Genomic DNA, 19,408 nt, shown 5'->3' on the forward strand with positions numbered 1-19,408 from the left:
GTCTCCTTTGGGAGCGACTCCACATGCGGGCGCATATTTTCGCATCGAAGCGCAACTGTGCCGGCTAGACATTCTGTCTTTATGGACGGCTATACTGGCGGGAGGCTCTTCAAGAACGGACCGTAACGGCACTACCTTCCTCGTTGGACTTTATAGTGTAGAGGCTTGTTAAGAAAGACAGAACAGGCTGCTGGAAACGCGTAGTATAGGTACACAGGGGGGGAGCTTTCGTGAATATCCGCGTTGTTCTCTCTGGAGTACTGTAAACCTTCTTTTCCGGATGTCAGTTTGTGTGACAGAGCGAGGCAGGAAAGGGCTACATTTTCCCGAGACAACCGCTAATCGAGGCCTTTTCGTTCTTCACCACGCTATTATTTGGATCTTTCCCTCTCACCTTTGCCGCTCGTCGTACCCTTTTCGCTTCCCCGGGAACTCCTCGGTTTCGTAGCTCTGCATGCGCTCAGCTATACGTGACCTGTTGTTCGGTCCACAAGACCGCGCGTGTGTCGGCTTGCCTGTTCAGTTTCCGAATTCGTTTTCCAATCTTTTGTTGGTTTCCGGGGTGTCCGGCACAGTCAGCTCTCACTCTTCGTCGAATGCACCGCTCAACAGGCCTCGTGAGACCAGCTGGCCTCGTTTCTCACTGCCCTCGTTCCCTGTCTATATCCCCTGGGCTTGCTTTGCTCCCTGCTTGGCTTTCGAGAGGAAGAGTTCCTTCTCTTCAGCTAGTCTGGTGCCTTGCCTTACCGTGCAGATCGTGGAGGGAAAGGTTGAGTCCAAGGGATGATCTGTGCACCATGGTTTCAAGTCGGTTTTGCCTTTTGCGTCTCGCACACCCGTAGAAACGATCCACGTCACGACTCTCTGGCGGCTACCTGCCACCTTATCCTGCCGCGGTTAGGCTTTCTTTCCCTTCTTGTGTTCTGTGGTCTCTTCAGTTTGCCTTTTCGTTGTCTCTACACACTTCATTGTTTCCACGGGAGAACCCCAAGGCGCTGCCGTGGATGACAATCCTGCCGCGCCGAAGAGCTGATCAAAAGAAGACACTCTCGATCGCTCCTTCCCCCGCACGTAACAACAGCTTTCCCTCTTTATAGAGATATCCAGAGGTTGGTTTCCGCTACAGCAGTTATTCCGGAACGGTCCTTCCAGGACGACCGGGAAACGACGTCGGTATCACGGCCAGTAGAGGAAAGTCGGCGCTTGAACCCTATTTGTTCCCAGTTCTGGTCTCTTGGAGGAAGCCTTTTCCGGTAGTTCGATTCTCAGATGTCTTCTCTGCCGATCGCCCGTCTTCCTCGTTCTATCCTCCATGGGTAGCAGACCCACGCCCCCGCCCGCGTTGCCTCCTTAAACAAAATGCCGTGTGACAGGACGGCAGATTTCTTGGCGTTCGCGGAGCGCGCCAGCCCCGGGGCGATCTCGCAGGCACGCGAACTCCGCAGTAGGACAGTCCGACAACCCGACAGTTCCTTCAATGCATCGGCCGCCGACATCGGCACTCAGCTGCACCGGACGTCGTTGAAGCTCAAAGAACTCGCCAAGTGTACGTACTGTGGAAGGAAACGCGTGCTTTGTTGCAACGCACACATGTGGTCTGGCGCCCATTTGTGCGCCTCTCGCAAATCTTTCTTCGAATCTGACCCGCACACCCCCGGGTTTTCTGCGTCATCGCAAAAGAGCCGCTGAGGACAGCCAGGCTGGTTCCTGCCAGCGTTCTCGTTCCCAGTTCTCCTCGACTCTCTTCTCTGCGTGACGCATTTTCCTGTGAGACTCGTTCGAGTCTCTCTCCCTGCGGTGACTCGCGTTCTTTGCAATTTGGCGCTCCAGTTATTCTTCCAAGATTTTCTCGTCAGTTTACGAACACTCGCGTGTTATCGTGGCCTCGTCGAGATGAGGCTTTTTGGTGATCCCGCGTGTTCACTGTCGTGGACTGCCGCTCTGACCCCTACGGCGCCCGACTGTCTCTGTATCGACGCGGAGGAAGGGGGCATGTAACGAACGCGTTGAAAGAAAGCGATCAAAATTTCACTCACAACCGGGGAACTAGCAAAGGCTCTCAACTAGCCTCTAGACGCACCGCCTCACTTGTCACTGGCAGCCTTTCGACTCAGACCAGGGGGATTGGAAGCGTCCGTAGTGTCGCGAGGACTGGAGGACTCTTGCTGCATTTTGAGTTGGGGTGTATGGTACATCGGGATTCGTCGCGGACAGTTGGTGTTTCAGCTGCGTTCACCTGTCTTCTCCAAGCACTTTCGTGCAGGCTAGAGTACGCGTCGCGTGTGCGCCAAGCTCTGACGCTGAACGCAATTTCGTCACGCGCAATCCACTGTTTGAAATGCGATGAAAGCACCTGTGTGGAGGCGCCTGTGTGTACAGTTGCTCGGCAGCGGAGCATCTACAACGACAAGACTGCACAAACGCAAGAGCTCACGTATGAAATCAAGAAGGTAAGGACAGCCTGGGCCACCCGTCGTTGGCGGCGCTTTCCGACACACGGGAAGCGCGCCTCCAGAGGATGTCTTTTTCGCAGACGGGTAGGAGACGGCATCTTGTGTGTACACGCTGAGCGAGACGGAAGGTCCCGAAGCGGCTTCTCTGTTTCAGCGGCATTTTTGTCCTGAAGGGGCTCGTGACTTCCTGCGGTCTGGAATATGCGTCCAGGCGATTACAGAGCTGAACTGCAAGATCGAGTATCTGGAGCAGATGGCCAGAAATTCCGGAAACGACAGCGGTCAGTCGCGTCAACATTACAACACTATGGTCGATATGCTCAAAGGGCGTCTGTTGGATGTGACGAAGGAGTTCAAGGACGTTTTGCTGCTTCGGACAGAGGTACGATCTACGAAGGAACGGAGAGGAGAACACGATTCCCCTCGGGGGGTCGCTCGCTGGCGTGACGGGACAGCTTGTGCCTTTCGCGATGGCCTTTCACACACGCAGCTCTGCAGTCCGACTCAGGGAGAAGAATGGGGCACACGCTGGGGTTGCTTTTTCCCTGCGGCGGCACCTCTGAAGCGCAGACTGGAGTGCCCGGCGTTCGGCTTCACGCGTCGGGAAAAGAAATTGCGTCTGTGAGTCCCCCTGGTCTTTCTGTGCCGCCTTGCAGAACATGAAGAAACAGGACGAGCGAAGAAATCTGTACTCCTTCACAGGGACGCTGAATCCTTCCAGTTCAACGTATGGCAAGGCGACGGGCGACTACGACCTCGAAGGGTAAGCCTCAGTTCTGTCTCTCTCGCGTTGTGGCAAGGCATCTGTCGATGCATGTCTGACGACTACTCTTCTCTGGGGACAAGCCACGCAACTTGAGACGGGGAAAAGTGAACTGGAATCCAATACACGCGCGTGCGCGCAACGAGCCTTCACCTCTCTCTCGGCACGAAGACCGGGCTCCCCATGGTTCTGCCACTCTGTTACACGCATCAACACACCAAGAGAAAGTGCGACTCAAGTGAACCCTGACAAACTGAGAACTATTTCTTCCTGCCAAAACGCGAGGCACCAACGGATGCCTCCTACTCCACAGGAAAGACAGAACCGCTTTGCGCAAAGAATATGTATACATATCTATACACATACGTATATATATATATATATACAGGCACGTATATATACACATATATATGTACATCTATGGCATGGGGTGGAAAGTGTTAGGGAACGAGGAGAGAAAGAGTACGGCGCTCGTGGAGGGGAAGTGTCTATTTTGTTTGCTTCGTTTTGTGGCTGCTGCATCCGTGTCTCATCTCTTTCAACCTCGTGTTTGTCTCTGTTTCCTCTCGCGTATGTCCTCCGTGCATGCAGAGGTGAACAGATGCAGCTCACGGCCCAGCGGGAAGCAAGCTCCTACGCGCAATCGCGCGCAGAGGTGAGACTTTCGATTTCTTGGAAGTCCCTCTCTTCGTTGTTCTCTCGCAGCCTGTGAATTCCCATGAAACCGAGTCCCTCGACCATCGTTGCACATTTGCCGTGGAAAGAACACAGATGACGTGGTTAGTAATACACTCCACTTTAATATTCTGCCAGCAGTTTAACGCATCAAGAGGTACGTCCAAAACCGCCTGTGTCCAGCGTGACTCTTGTTTTTGTGTTCCTTCTCGACGTTGACGGGAGCAAGGGAGCAAGGCCCCCAGAAGCACACACACACAAAGATATAGGTACAGATTTGTGGCGCGCTGGTCGACAGGCTCGGTGGGAAAGAGAGTGCGCACAGGACTCAGCGGCAGCTGGGAATACACCCAACTCGACATGTCCCTGGCTACATACTCCAGCTCGTGCAAGGGTTCCCAGTAGGGCCAGGTGAACCACAACGACGTCGTGGTGTGGCCTTTCACGGTCGCCGCACTGGTGGATAGAAATCGAAATAGAAAACAGTTTTCCCGCAGCACTGAGCCGAACAAAAAAAGGCAGACTGTCCTACCCTTTTTACGTGTTTCTCCTTTCTCAAACAGGCAGTTGAAAATGTTCAGAGGGTTATTGGAGAGCTCGCGACAATCTTCCAGCGCGTCGCCACGATGATCTCGCATCAGGACGAAATGATTCAGCGCATTGATCAGGACATTGACACTTCCGTGCACAACATCCGCCAAGGTATGTGAAACAGACGCCTCGCTGCTCGGTGACTTTCCGCTAGTCCAGCAGCGTTATATCTACATACATACACGTCTTTATGTGGTCTTCGGGGCTGTCGGTGCATGTGTGTTCACTGCGGTGGTAGCACAGGACGCCTGTGCGTGTGGTTATTATTAGGCTCGTGCTCTCCCGTGTCTGTCTTGAATCGATCGTTTCTTCATTTACAAAAGTGGAAAAAGGAAGCTCTGGGTGGCGCGTCGGACATCACTGAATGCGCCCTTCGTCCTCGCTAGGACGCAATACGCCTGTCGGTACACCCGCATTCAGTACATGCAAATGTCGAGGAGTCGGGTGTATGGACGTGTGTCGGGGGCAAGGTGCCTAGTCGATGTGCCTATCGTCGGGCTGATGTGTAGACTACAACACTGCTTTCCCTCCTAGTCTCTCGATCGTTTGGAACTGGTGAATGTGTTCAGGTCAAACCGAGCTGCTGAACTATTTCAACCGTATTTCATCGAATCGCGCTCTCATCCTCAAAGTAAGCACTATGCATGCTGCGTGGAACGAGAACTCGAAAGACCGCTGGTGAAGCCAGTGGGAAAGAAAGGAAGCGCAATGAAACAGCATCGTCTGGAGATCGTGTACGTGGTTGGTTGCCTCTCGGCATACGCTTTGTTGTCCATTCGCACACACCCATCACCTTTCAGAAAACGAACAGCTTGCGTTGTATTTCCCATGTTTTCCTGCATTCCTCACAGTATATATATATATATATATATATATATGTGTCTATAGGCAGCAGGGAATATTCAATTTCTCTTGTCAGTAAAGGGTTCGATGCTTGCTCTGTTCCTCTGGTTTCCTCTCGCAGATCTTCGCAATTCTCTTTGCGTTCATCGTTTTTTTTGTCTTCTTCTTGAGCTGAAGAGTCGAGCCGGAGTCCTCGACTCTCGCAGCAGAAACGCGCGCGGCCGCTCCTGGGGACTTCGTCTGCGTGCGACAGCTTTCTCCAGATTCTCAGGTTTCCCTTCTGCTCTACTCTCTTGCTTTTCGTCTGCGCGATGTCGTCTTCAGAAAGGCGTTCTAGATATCGAGGCTTTTTCCACAAATCTCTCTGCGTTTATAGAGAGGTGCACATGTCTCGATGTAGGCGGTTATATGGGTGAGATATGTGTGTGTAAAAAGGGCTTCTCCCTCTGTCACTAGGTCTGTCTGTGACTGGATAAAGCGAGATACTTGTTACGTTCTGATATCTTCTTCACTTCTTCCTGGATATGGGTGGATGAAGCAGTCACATTTTTGAGTTCGTATTTTCGCTACTGTCGGTTTTCAAAAAGTTCATTTCCCCCCTCTTTCTCTTGTGGACAACCTGCATACTTGAGAGCTGGCCATCTTCCTGGAAGGTTTCCTCCTTCGCAGGCCCCAGGCCCCGGTGAAGGAGGAAACTGCGTAGGCAGAGGCCTCATGTGTCGTGCTGCTTTTTCTTCATCACGCCCCTGTCTAAGATCTTTTTTCTACTCTCCGTTTCTCTTTGCTTCATCCAGTACTTTTTAGAATCCTTTTCGATCCGGGGATACGGTGGAAGGGGTGCTGTGCTGCGAAGATCGAGGGGACACTTCGCGTCCTCTCCCGTTCTTATGCATCGATCGGCCGTCAGTTAGAATACGAAGCTGAAGCCATCTAGCTTCTTGTGTATAAAACAGTTCGGCATGCCCCCGGCCTGTTGACGCGCCAGAAGAAAGACAGTGCTCTCAAGGATGCCCCGATTTTCGCTTGCGCATGGAAAAAAAGTGTGCGAATGTCGAACGACACAAGTCGCATTTTCACCTTCCCTTTCGGGTTTGCGCTGCGAGAGAATTGCGTACCGCCACGCAGCCTCTAGGAATTCGCTCCTTGGTAGTGAGCTAGAAATACAGCTCTAGCATAGGAAAAGCGGGCAGCAGCTGCCTAGCGGAAATCGAGTAGGTGTCCCCCAATGAGCAGATACAGCGCAGAGTTCAGGTTTACCAATGTGCCGTGGTCGGATCAGGATAGGTCGCCTCAATGAAGAACACAGTTCCGATCTTCGATTGGTGTGTAAGAAGACATGTGACAGAAGATGGAAACTATGAGACGTGCAACAACTGTGTGTCCCGGTGAACGCGCTACCCTTTTCGATGCCATACAGCCGATATATTTTGGTAACAAAAATTGACGCAGGCACACGTGTCACACGAGCTGAGAGCCACTGCGTAACCGGACCTCTCTGGTGTGGGCGATCAGTCAGTTTTCTGCTGAACGGGTGGTAGGAGGCAGATGTTTGTCAAATGTGCAGCAGCTACGATCAGCGAGACGCATGTTGGCGAATGGTACCCCTTTGGGGGCAACGGACAGAACCTGCGGCGTCCCATTAGCGGGTGTCGTGCCGGAGTGTAGACGTCACTGTTGGAGAGTATCGTTTCGAGAAACTGGCGAAATTGCTTGCGGCACTCTCTGTAAACGCTCGTGCTTGGGCCTTCTCTCTGGTGACTTGGATCGACGCCGGCTGTTGCAACAGTCACAGGGCGATATGAGTCGGCCGCTGTTTTCCTTGCCTGCGAAGAGGGAGGGACGCCCTCAATTTGGTCACAGTTCGGGCCGAAGAGACGAAACTCCAAAAAGCACGGCTACACACGCTAAAAGAGTAAGAAACGTTGCGTCGAGGGGAAAATGTGGCGCATTCGCACACGCGTCGATTGGGGAGTGTCCATGAGAGAGCACTGTTAGACCTTTGCGCGGAGTGACCGCATATGACGCATGTGATGTTTATACGCGTCGGGAAGAATGAAAACAGCGGTCCGAGGCCCTTTTGTCAGTAGGTTGGGCGTCTGTGCCTTTTGCCTTGGAGATGCGCGTTTGCCGAACGTGCCTGTACACAGGCCGAAACGCGTTGGCCACTGGGCCTCCGGCTGCATGCACACTGAAGAATCCGAATTTACGGCGACGGTTCGCTGGTGGGCATATGGGAACGAGTTTTTTCGTTTGTTGTTTCTCGGCCCCTGGGGTGGTACATCGTCGGCTGCAGGGAAAGTTCACAGATGGAGACAGCCGCACACAGACGCTGGAAATCTGGATGTTAGAAAATGTTTCGTGGACAAATTGCAATTCCCAAATGCTGGAGCGTATGTGGAGCAGTCTACACAGGAGGAAGCATTGTACGAGCGAGACCTTCTCGCGCTCTCCTCAAAAGATTGTGAGGGCGGATTGCAGAGTTGATTCCATCCAGCGCATTTGGTTGTAGACAGGGAAAAGCTCGTTGCTTTCTGCAGCGGCAAATCTCCTCTTGAGACCACCGTTTGTTTCCTGTCAACAGCTTCCTGTTTCTGTGCGTCTTTTTGGCCTTCCCCTTGGGACACCTCACCTCAGCTGCGTACCTGGTGCTGGCATCCGACTGGTCTCCCAGCGAAAATAGTCCCTTTTTCTGCCCACGCTTCGTCGAGATGGTGCCGCTGTATACATCTCTTTTCCGACCGTATGGTCAACTTCTTAACCATATCCCGGGGCGATTTCTTTCTCTCTCTAGACCTCGCGTGGACTACTCTTTGATGCTGTCCCGTCACTTTTCCTCCACTTCGTCTGTTACCAAACCGCCGAAAACGGACGCTGCGGCACAACACGGCGAGGGCCATGACTCTCATCACGACACAAACAATTTCTACCACATGCCCTCCCACCATTCAGCCTCTCGTCATCATCTGAATCCCGACGGCACGATGCGCAATCTGACGACGGCAGAGACTTTCCACTGGGAGCACGCCGAGGCAGAGACGCCAGCGCAGCAGATCGTCTCCGTCAATGGGCGCAAGATGGTCAAGGGAGTGGAGACCAGAGATCTTGTCGAACTTTTCCTCGTTCATCAGGTACGTCTTTGTGGGATTCGGGGGTAAATATGTCCAAGCCGTGATGTGCCTGCTGCTAGAAGATAAAGGTTGCTTCTCAAAAGCGAGGCACCGTCCGGAGAAATGTTTGAAGACAATTCTGAGCACAAAAAAGATTTGTTTAGAGCAGTCTTTAGGCGGGGAAACTGTGGCGATACACCACATTTATATGCCCAAGTGCGTGCGAGTCCCGGCGAGATTACAATTTTGTCAGATTTTCTTCAGTTTTGATATTTTTGTGATCCTTACGTAGCCAGCACACGTTGTAGAGGTTCACCTCCACCGAGAAGGCTCCAAAGGCTCGCACAGCGGCTACCGCTCAAACCTTTTCCATTATGGTTATATAAGGCGCTGTACGCGTCCAGGCGGGAGGTCGAGTACCAGCAAGTTGAGGGTGCGAACTTGCAGGGTATTTTTTGGTTGTGTGTGCATACTTTTTACAGAAGAACATGCCTTTCTGGCCCCGAATGCGCATGAACGTCTGGGGAAACCACGACTTGCTCATGAAGGCTGAGTTCGTCTTCTTCTGGACGCCCACGTTTATCATTTGGTCCCTTGCCAGTAAGAAATGAAACTTCTTTCTTGGACAGACAGGCAACACGGTAGATTACTTGCAAATGGAAAACGCGGTCGAGGGAGTCGGCGCGCCTCAAGGCGCATGCTTCAAAGTGGACGTTGCCACGTTCGAGACAGGAGGAGGATGCGACCCGGCAGGACGGGGTGCCTACAGATAGGAAATCTCGCTTGCACGCGGATGGGCAGCGATCCCAGAGATGTTTTTTTTTTCGGTTCTGCGGTGCCAGTTGAAGAGCATTTGCTAACGTTTGGAACGACAGAGGTCCAGAGTTATGTGCTGTAGATTCGGCCACTGCCTGCAGCCAGAGACGATCCCTGAAAAGAGAGTGGTTTATGGGAAGATGACTGTGGAAGGAGGCAGTATTAAACTTGGCTGCTCTGAGATTCCCGTTACGGACTGCCGTGTGCTATGCCTGCAGTTCCCGTGTTCACGCTGTTGTACATGCTTGACGAAGCCGTTAACGCCGCCATGACAGTCAAAGTTATCGGAAGACAGTGGTACTGGATCTACGAAGTCGAATCGCCTGTTGACGACGAGGAGGAATAGATGTCGGTCTGCGGATTACGTTGAACGTTGTGACGGCCTTTTAAAGCACTTTTGAGGGTTCACTCTCCTGCTTGTGTCGGTGAGACCCCAATGGGAGACAACTGTGTAGCCCAGTCTGTCATCGGCACGTATTTGAGAGATTGTGAAATCACGAGTCTACTCTCTGTGCGGGTTCAGGAGTTCGTATGGGGCCTCCGGCCTCACTCCTGAGAAGATGTTTTCAGGAACGGCATCGAGTGCTCTGTGCTCGTCTACCGCGGTGCCCCCCATAGACGAGCTTGGAACCCGAGACGAATATGTACGTGTCTATGTACATGCGCATGTGTATACATGTATACACATCTGTAAATACAAATATGAGCATCTTTGTGAAACGGCGACCCAGTGAGCCGGAGAGATGCGTCTTCTCTGGACGAGCAGCGGGGGTGTTTATGATGACCAGGTTCGCCATTACATGGAAGAGCAGGCACACTGGTACCGGTGGTGGATTGCACACATGCGAGTTGAAGAAGACGGTCTCATGTCCGTTATCTCCAGTCGCTTATCACGTGTTGTGGCCAAAGTGAGAAATGAGAAAGGGATATGTCGGACCCGGTTGTATGAACTATCCGGACCTGAACATGTATTCTGCGTGATGCGAGAAGGGCAATTTTGTTAAGAGTAAAAGATGATTCTTTAAGTTTCAGCGCGGAAAATCGAGCGCGACTGCGCCCTGCGTCCTTCCGTTACGTGGCGCGTCAGAGGGACGTCGCGGTGTATGTACACCTGGTGTGGACCGCTGCCCGAAACCGGCGAGAAGCGTTTCGGCCCCTCACATGTCCACGTCTGCGACTGGTTTTTCACGATTCGCGGTGGCAGTCTGTGGGCAGGAACGGCGAGTGGTCGGCTGTGGAACACCGAAGAGGCAGCATCCTGCATCGTCGATGGTTTGGTTTGGGCATGGTCTTTTGCTCCGCGCGTAGGCACATTGATCAACATCAGGATCCGTGTAGAAACAGCTTTTGAACTAGGTATTGACGGAAGACTCTTAAAATCAAGATGGCGCCAGGCAGGTCGGGCTGGTAGTGGGTCGCCAATTGTAGAGAGGCTTCTTCACCGTCCCCATATACGGCTTTTTTCCGAAGCGAGAGTCGAGGTCGAGGCATACAGGCTGTTTCATCATGAGGGACATTCGGAGTTACTCTGGTTGTCCTTTCATGGACAGTCTCCCCCTTCTTCCTCGTAGTTAGTTCTTCGGATAGAAATGGGCTCACTCATGCTCTTCTTGTTGGCTCTCCTGCCAAATCGGTCACAGATCTTTCTCTGCTTGACCGTTGTCGGAGAGATGACAGACCGTGAGGCGCCGACATGAAACGCAGTGATGCTTTGCGTCACGGTTTTTGTGGACTCAAAAGTGTAACCGTAGTCAGTGAGAGAGTGCTTAGCTCGAAGAGTTCCGTTGATGGATGTCTCAGAAAGATACTCGTGGGGCAAGTATGTTGGAGGCAAGGGGGGTGAGACCCGTCAGTGTGAATATGGGAGGTGAAGGGTGCCACTGTTTTGTAGCAAATTACTTACGCGGAGCAATTCACACATACACGTGTTACACCAGCTCATCAGACGGCAAAGGCCTAGGACCGTGTTGACACACAAAAGCGATAGCCGGGACCGCTAAGGCAGAGAGGACGGAATGTAGAGGAGACCTATGAAGTTGTGAACTTCAGGTCCTACAATTCGCAGGGACATAAAACGGAATGAGAATTTGCTAGGTTAATAGCGCCGAACAGGCTCTTGTTCCGTTGCCTGTCATGTGCATTGTGCTCGTGCCACAAGGGCACGGGACTCTGGCCATTTCAACAGTCGAATGCTTTCTCTGCTCGCTTCATCGGTTTTGCTCGCTGTGAACGAAGCCCCCTCCCCAGCCCCAAAACTGCTCTGCTTTGCTGGTGAGGTGTGTCCACCGGATACCTAGAAAACTATCGCGCGAGATTTCGGCAGGTGATCACCACTCCGGAACGCACGGGAGTGTATAGGAGATATCCATGACAACTTCCTCGGTCCGCTGAGGCCAGGGGACCCATCTGAATATGAAATAACTGCTGGTCTGGAGCTTGAAGCAGGAGCAGGTGACCTCACACGGGAAAACCGGCGGCTGGGTCTCCTGTGGACGGGGGAGGGTAGTAGCTCCCAGCCGATTGCAAACGCACCCACAAAAAAAGGGTGGCACTCCCCGACTCACAATACATCGGGTTCCCAGAGGAAAAACTGCTTTTGACGAGAATGCGGGAAAACCCACTCACGCGCGCACATGCAGTTCTCAGTTTGCCAGATAGATGGTCTTGTCGCTCGCCGAGCGAGTGGACGAAACGCACCGCTGTCGCTTGTCGATGCTTCTCGAACAGTTAGCCACACGCCAGCCCCGGTGTTCGGACAACTTTAGAGGAAGAAGAGAAATACGTGTTTTTCTTTCTCCGTGTTCGTGTCGGAACCCCGGGGAAGATAGGGTCGGAAACTGTTTTCTGCCTCCAATTTTTGTGCGCCCTCCTTTTTCTGTCTGTCCCAGCCGCACACAAAACCTGCTGTGTTCCCGCCCTCTGCTCCAGCGTGTGTGTGTTTGTCGGTATTTGAACGACACGTTTTTGTCCTTCCCCATCAGCTTCGTTATTTCTTTTTAGATGTGTTTCCAATTTCCCGAAAAAGGCATGGCGGCTGCAGGCCCCCTAACACGCTCCGTCCAGAGGGGAGCCCTCTTCTCGATACTGCTCTTCACCGGGTTCTGCGCGGGTTTTGTGCGCGCAGCGAACCAGTACCGAGCGGAACGAGTGGCTGACATCACGTGCTCTGGAGACGCGTTGCAACACCAGGTCACGCTTGGTGCCAATGAAACCTTCAGTCTTACATGCGCGACAAACGAGTGGGAGCCGGTTCCGACGAAGTTCCACGAAGTGATGTGCCCCGGCACGGGGTGCAATTGCACAGACACACAGGCTGCTCCGTACACTGCCTATTTTCCCTTGACAAAGTACTGGAAGTGGGTGTTGCCTGAAAACAACAGCGACAACACACACCAGTGGACAACCCCTGTTGGAAAGTGGCTGAACATGCAGGAGGCCCCGCCCTTCAGTGTTGGATGTCGACACAAGCAAAATAAGACTCTCTGCTTCGTAGATGTCACAGTCAAGTCTGGCGGCCATTCCCTCGTTGCACAGGCTACAGCATCCGTCGTGGCGCTCCTAGCAACTTCTGCAACACAGATCTTTTGAACAGCGCCTGCCGGCGCCTCCAGCCAAGGTCGAGCAGCCATACCAGCAGCCACGTTGCAACGTGCCCAGGTGCGCGGCAGAAAGGCGCTGCTCTTTTCAACCAAAGGAGGCGGAGAAGGCCTTACGGGAGGTTCATCGAGTGTGTCGGGATATACTGAGATGGGATATCGGAGTGACCAGGAGTCTCCCGGGCGCAACGACCTGACGGGCAGGGCTTTCTGCTCTCCCACTGAAGCTGGGCCAAAGCTATCACCACCGGAAAATGTAGCTATGGGTGCCAGGGGCGAGGTCGTGGTTCTCCTCACAGAAAACTCGGAGGAAATAATGGATTTGAGCTTAACGTCCAACGGAAGCAGGGAGAGCCCGCTCGAAACGATCGCGGCTATACTGTTCATGTGTATTGCGTTGGAGTCGTGTTCTCCGAAAGCGTCTAGTGAACATCTTAAAAACGGAAGCCCCGGGGCATCCTGTCGACGGCGCAGGCAACAGTTGTAGTTCGTCTGAATGCAGTCTGGCGAACTCTGCAAGTAAGCAGTTGACGTCGCCATCCGAGGAAAAAGTACTGTTCGACAAAGTGGGCTGTGCATCAGGTGTGCGATGTACCAGGAAACCTGGTAGCTCTACTGGTTTCCGTGTCGCCGCAGAACTGTGGTGCGGTTCGTAGTGGTTTTCGTGGAGCGACGCGTTTCGTTGTGTGTTGGCGGCTGCTGTATTTTTTTTCGGCCCCATCCTCTTTTTGCGGCAGTCTCTTGTCCTCTGAAAATACCTGCAACATCCCGGATGATTCCGACAAAAAGCTGTTTTTCAATAGGTTTGGAAAGAAATGGCGAACTGCGGGTCTACAGTTCCACTTGAACAACGATGCCCGTCAACCGTTGTACAAACAAAAAACGTCTCTTCGATGACTTCTTTACGGGGCTCTGTAGTGAAGCAAGTCGAGGTGCACGTGCCTGAGAAGGCGTATAGCAAGAGTCCCTAGAGCAAAAAGGGAGATCGATACCCCTCCCCTGTCGAGTAGAAAAGTCTTTTACAAGAGTATCCCATTACAGTTTTCCAGAACAGAGAAAGGTAAGAAAGGCAGTACAGAGTGAAGATATCAGCGTCAGGGGTGAGCACCGGAAAAGAACACGAGTCACGCGGTTTCCCTCACGCGCAAAGACCTACTTCCCCCAAATCATTATTTCTTTATTTGGACTTCTGCTTCCTTTTCTTTGGTGCGGAACGGGATGCATTTGCAGAGGAGCTTCTTCGCAGTGCAGGTGGCTGTGCTAAGCGGTGAAAACCTTCATGGCCTGCATACACGCACGAACACAATTTTTCTGTTTGTGAACGAAGAGGTGACAGTGACCCACGAACATCACACAAAGGCTCAGGAGGAGCCAGCACACATGGAGACGGCTAAGACGGGGTTCGTCTGTCTTCCACGCCACGTTGTCTCCGCCTTTGTCCCTGCGGCTGTCCTCGCCACATGGCTCACGCTGGCAGCATTCTTCAAAAAGTAGATACGGCGCTTTTACGCACAGAATAGAGACTCACCTTCCTTGGAGGAGATGCATGATTCCGCAAATTCCAAAAGCGTGCGTGAATTCGTGAATTCGCCTACACGCATTTCACACGGGGTTCCGCACATCCGCGGGAATGCTGTTCTTCGTTGGCCCTACTGGACATGAGAGACGTTCGTTTTTTGTGGCACACAACCTTTTATTTGGTTTACAAGGCAGCCTCGAACGACAGGTCAGCAACGGAAGGCTTGCTTAGAAGCGGTTCCTTGCAAGTCGCGGATTCACAGGCTACCGTGCCATCTCCTAGACACTAGAAAGTGTGAAACCACGAGTTGAACAGCCTCAGTGTACCTGCCGAAAAACATGCAGAAAACAGAGAATTCGCCTGTTTCCTTCCGACCCCAATTGCCTTCCTTACCTTGGTAAATGGAGGAGATGAAGGTATCCTTCGACACGTCTTTCTTCTTCTTCGCCTCAGGCGTAGGGGCTGAACACACGCAAGCAGTTTGAAAGAAACGTATTTTCGAACTCTTGCGGCAAAACAGTTTCAAAGCGGCCGTTTACAGGTAAAAAAAAGTGCCCAGTTCGGTGTCCCTTCGTATCGCCGCGATTCATCTATTTACGCATTGCCGTCAAGCAGCGGGTTACCTTGTCGATATTCAATTTTTGACGCTGAGTTCCGCAGTACACGTTTCCTCCCTTCAAAGCGGCCCTCAACACGGGAGAAAAAGGAAAAGCGACTCACGTGGGGAAATGTTTCCGATGCATGCAACTTTCGTTGCATAAAACGATTTCGCTCCGAGGTCGACGCCGCTCACCTGAAAGATCCAAACGGGACAAGAAGTAACCCACAGTCTTGAGGTGTTGGAGGGCGGTTGTGAGGACACACTGAAGACAGTGTGACACTACCATCTGCGCATCTTCAGACGTGACCTGGCGAAGGACTCACTTGATATTTCCCAGTGTCTACAGTGACGACCTTCAACTTCCGGGTCTTTCCCTTCTTGCCAACGGTGCCTGCAATGACCTTGTGTTTCGTCTCGGGGGTGAAACCGCCTTTTCGCGCAAAGATGATGCACCGACTCCCCGGTGGGAAGAGGCAATTCTTTGTGAAGGAAATGTTCTGCAAACGCACCGAGACCAAACGAAAGCGCCTGGCATCGCCAGAATACATTCCCCACGGCGCACTCCTTTCCGCCCCTTTGCTGTCCAATATAGCGAAAGGTACCAAAAACAACACATATACACACGCACGACATGCCCTCCTCTGCGGCAGTGCGCCGGCACAGAACGGCACAGCTCACATTTCCCGTCTGTGTGTTGTCCCACCTGTCTGTACACACCCTTCCGTCTACACCGACCTAAGTAGTTAATAAAACTTAGGCATTTGTCCAGCTCTCGACCCACTGCTGCTCCCATCCACCTTTCGGAATCTCCGTCCTACCGCCATGTGCACCCCTTGCAGCCACCTATCCCCTTGTGCTTCACATGTGTGTGTTCCTGGATTACGGCAGCTTCCGGAGACTACCAGATTCCAGGTCTTTCTTCGGAAGCAATCACCGAAACACCGCACGAACCGCGTGGTATGCATGCACGCCGCGCTGCAAGCCTCACCTCTTCAACGCTGCGCACTTCGATTTTCGTGTTCCTCTGCAAGAACGATGACAAATTTTCCCAGTTCTTCAAGGCCCAGACATTCAAAATTCGTGGAGCTTTTCCGTTGGTGATGACCATCGCCTCCGTGCTCGACGGGATGCGGAAGCGCTCGGCGAACTTGGTTCCGCTGGGCAGATTGGCTGAGAGGAGCAGGCAGAGCGCGGGAAACCAAACGCTTCAAAGAAGCCGCCAAGGCCAAATATCGCTACGCAGCTTCCTGCACTTTCGCTAGGTGCCGTACAAAGCGCGTGCCGACGCAGGGTATCGGTACAGCGGATCACCGGGTAACTCGATTCACGAGCATGGAAATGCCGGGAAGAAAAGTAAACCAGACAGACGCAGTGGAACACGTCCACGCAGAGGCACACACGCAGCCCAGCATGAAGGAACGATAGATATACAGGAAGCAGTAGGAGGGACAGGTGGACTCGAGGGCAGAAAACCACGAGCAACGGCGCTCTAGACCGGGGCCTCTCACACTTGAATCAGGGTAGGTATACGTTACCTGAGCAGTCGACGCTTCCTAGGCTGCCAAATTTCATGAGCTCTTGACGGTGATTGTCGAGAATCTCCGGGACTTTCCTGGGGACGTAAAACAGCGGCGACACATGCATGCGAACCTTCCGGATTGAACCCGCGCCGTCTGTATCGACGTGTGCACGACTGATAGAAACCACCACACAAAAGAGATCCCTTGACCCTTGGCGAGATGGACAACCCTTGACACGACTCGCGTGTGAGAGTTTGCCACCGATACGCCGTGGACGCTAGGAAGGCCCCGAGCGGTAAAAGGCACAACGGCAGACCATGGAAACGGCGTGAACGTGTCAAAATACCCCAGCAAAGCCTTGCACTGGCCCACGAAAACCGTGGGCACCACTCCGTCGCAAAATGTGCGTTCTCCCCAGCAACAAAGCTTCTGCGGGAAGATGCGCTTGACTTCGAGGTCTGTGCACCTACCATTTCTTGTTTTCCGGCCATCGGCAAAGAACAATCCACGGGTTGCCGCCAAACATCACTTCTGCACGGAAATGAGGGACAGTGAACGGACGACATCGTCTTTGCAGAGACTGAATGTTTCTGCTGCGCCACTGAAAGTCGACAGACGAAACCGCTAGGCACACACATGTTCACCGAGACTCTGCACGAAAATGCGACAAGCCTACCAGTCAGCGAAGACTGGATCTGCAAAAATATTCGACTGAACGTGCCTCAAGATCAGGACGTCATAACTGTATCTTTCCCATGACTAGATCAGACCAACGATACACGCCAGAGAGGGCGCTACCGCCAGGAAACGCCTCCGTTCTTCAGCAGAAATCGCATTTAATTTTGGGTACGATTGTGGTGAGGTCTCACATGCTATCCATTTTCCCCTCCAGTCTATCCCCCAGACCGCACCTTTGAGTCGCTCTGTATCTGTGACATCAATATTCCTGAAGCCGAAATTCAAATCGAGGTACGCGCGGTAAATCGCCTGTGGAGCAAGAACAAGCACACATTCCTTTCTTCAACGGCGACGGGGGGGTTCGTCTCGGGGGTTTAAATCAACGCACTCAGCACCCGAGAGCCCCTTGCGCGGTCCATTTTCGTCGCGTTTCTTAACACACTCTCAGGACTGCCAGCTCCTCGCTGAGGATAGAGGTAACTTGGCATGCTAACAGGTTCAGACACATGGAGGCGGATGCACATAAACCGATGTGGAGTTGCCAAAATGTAAAGGAGCACAAAATACAGACCCTGATGTGCTTGTGTCCGCGGGCGTACGTTGCTCGAAAGAATGGTAGGAAGAGATGAAGGTTCGCGAATGTCCATCTACACAAATGGAGAGGTGCCTATTTTCGTTTATACAAAAAAAGGGGCGGGCATACACATCAACAGTCTTTTTGCTCCATGCCTCACCTGTGTGATGCCGGCGATAATCACGAACGCCACAGCGGCAACTGAAAAACCCAGAAAAACAACACTCAACTCGGTAGTGGCATGTACACTGTTGCGACCCTCGCGACTTTAGATCTACAAAAGGAAAACAGGCATCACAGCTTTGGTTTTCTTTCCCGTGTTGTTTTCGCGGTTTTCGCGCCGACGTGTTCACCTCACAGCGGCGAGTAGCTACTCCATTCCACCAAAACGCGCACATATGCTACACATCTGAATCTCTGCATGATAACCACACCTTTTTGAGGGGCTTCGCGGGCAAAAAAGGCACATCTACAGAGAGATCGAGTCCGCAGCCACTTTCCGATATTTGTCCCAGGGGGAGACCAGAGACTTCGCCAAGAACGCCAGAAGACGCGATGCATTGACGGAGACATAAAGCTAGGCTTGCAACCGAAGTGACTGCTCGGCACCTCCGCGTCCATAACTCCCCGTTCTCGGCCCCTCCGCGTCCATAACTCCCCGTTCTCGGCCCCTCCGCGTCCATAACTCCCCGTTCTCGGCCCCTCCGCGTCCATAACTCCCCGTTCTCGGCCCCTCCGCGTCCATAACTCCCCGTTCTCGGCCCCTCCGCCTACTTGTGAGTCTCTGTTTCCAAACACTATCTTCGACGTGACTGCGATACCGGCGGACGCCGGTTTCCGCGAACACGTCTCTCCAGAATTTGTCATTCCTTCTGCGTGCCTCTTGAACTCTCCTGGTGCGCTCTGGGTCTTCAAGTGGGGCTTCCGAAACCTGGCTTTGAGTACGCTCCTCTGAGGACGGAGCGGCGCGGCAAACTGGCATCGTTTCCGCCATCTTGTTTGTCGTTGAACGGGCGCGGTTCCCGTAAAACGGAGAACCCGTCAACCGATAAACCCCCTTCAGAACGCGACGAAGAAAAAACGGAAGGAAAAAACGCAAGGCGCGATGCGGAAAACAGAGGAGGAGTAACGGTCGAGTCGGATTGCGCTTGACTGTCCGATTCGGAACTCAGTCAGTCGCGGAACTCACACAAGGCAGGTAGAAAGGGGGAAAAGGCAACGCCTGGAGGGAAAAGCCGTTAAAAAGATCGGCATGAAATGTAGTGGCAACTTGCAAACATTCCGGGAGACGACAGAAGCGTAAATAGAAGTGATGCGCAGATGGCAAGCGTCGCCGGCGCGCTCATCCGACCGCGTCGCATGCGCTTGTGTTTCGGGGCTAAGATTGGGCACATCTGTGTTTGCTGGGTTGAAGTAAACTTTTTTTTCAGAGGAAAGCATCCGTTTCTACCGTTTCCTTTGAAGAAAAGTTCGCGCTTCCGACAGACAGTCCCAGCTTTGGGGTCACGCGACGATTGGGTTCGCCCTGGGTTGAGAAGCCCCGGGGAAACCGGGGAACGCGTCTCCTGGAAGTTTCAGCCTTCGGCGTGCCGGCCGTTTTGTCGCGCATAGAAGCTTTTTGCTGTAATCAGTCGGTGGAAACGTTTTTTTCGACTTAGCCTGTTACTTTATC

The 19,408-nt window shown here is 52.8% G+C and overlaps 3 protein-coding genes across 3 annotated transcripts; 2 read left to right on the forward strand and 1 right to left on the reverse strand.

The window, feature by feature from the left end:
* Positions 1-1,359: 1,359 nt before the first annotated feature.
* On the forward strand, positions 1,360-5,781 carry NCLIV_046380 (putative syntaxin; the record flags this gene model as incomplete). The annotated part of the gene is made up of 8 exons (XM_003884187.1): positions 1,360-1,546; positions 2,380-2,450; positions 2,665-2,835; positions 3,110-3,216; positions 3,808-3,871; positions 4,455-4,593; positions 5,052-5,113; positions 5,650-5,781. 8 exons carry the CDS (start codon positions 1,360-1,362, stop codon positions 5,779-5,781), a joined length of 933 nt encoding a protein of 310 aa, XP_003884236.1.
* A 2,252-nt stretch (positions 5,782-8,033) lies between these two features.
* On the forward strand, positions 8,034-9,594 carry NCLIV_046390 (hypothetical protein; the record flags this gene model as incomplete). Its single annotated transcript, XM_003884188.1, has 3 exons — positions 8,034-8,453; positions 8,915-9,032; positions 9,467-9,594. 3 exons carry the CDS (start codon positions 8,034-8,036, stop codon positions 9,592-9,594), a joined length of 666 nt encoding a protein of 221 aa, XP_003884237.1.
* A 2,983-nt stretch (positions 9,595-12,577) lies between these two features.
* On the reverse strand, positions 12,578-18,730 carry NCLIV_046400 (conserved hypothetical protein; the record flags this gene model as incomplete). The annotated part of the gene is made up of 11 exons (XM_003884189.1): positions 12,578-12,615; positions 14,373-14,435; positions 14,757-14,825; positions 15,084-15,156; positions 15,288-15,461; positions 15,953-16,134; positions 16,500-16,657; positions 16,955-17,015; positions 17,396-17,471; positions 17,897-17,937; positions 18,511-18,730. 11 exons carry the CDS (start codon positions 18,728-18,730, stop codon positions 12,578-12,580), a joined length of 1,155 nt encoding a protein of 384 aa, XP_003884238.1.
* Positions 18,731-19,408: the final 678 nt, after the last annotated feature.

The sequence above is a fragment of the Neospora caninum genome, chromosome X, assembly GCF_000208865.1.
Source record: "Neospora caninum Liverpool complete genome, chromosome X".
In the NCBI taxonomy this organism is placed as follows: Eukaryota; Apicomplexa; class Conoidasida; order Eucoccidiorida; family Sarcocystidae; genus Neospora; species Neospora caninum.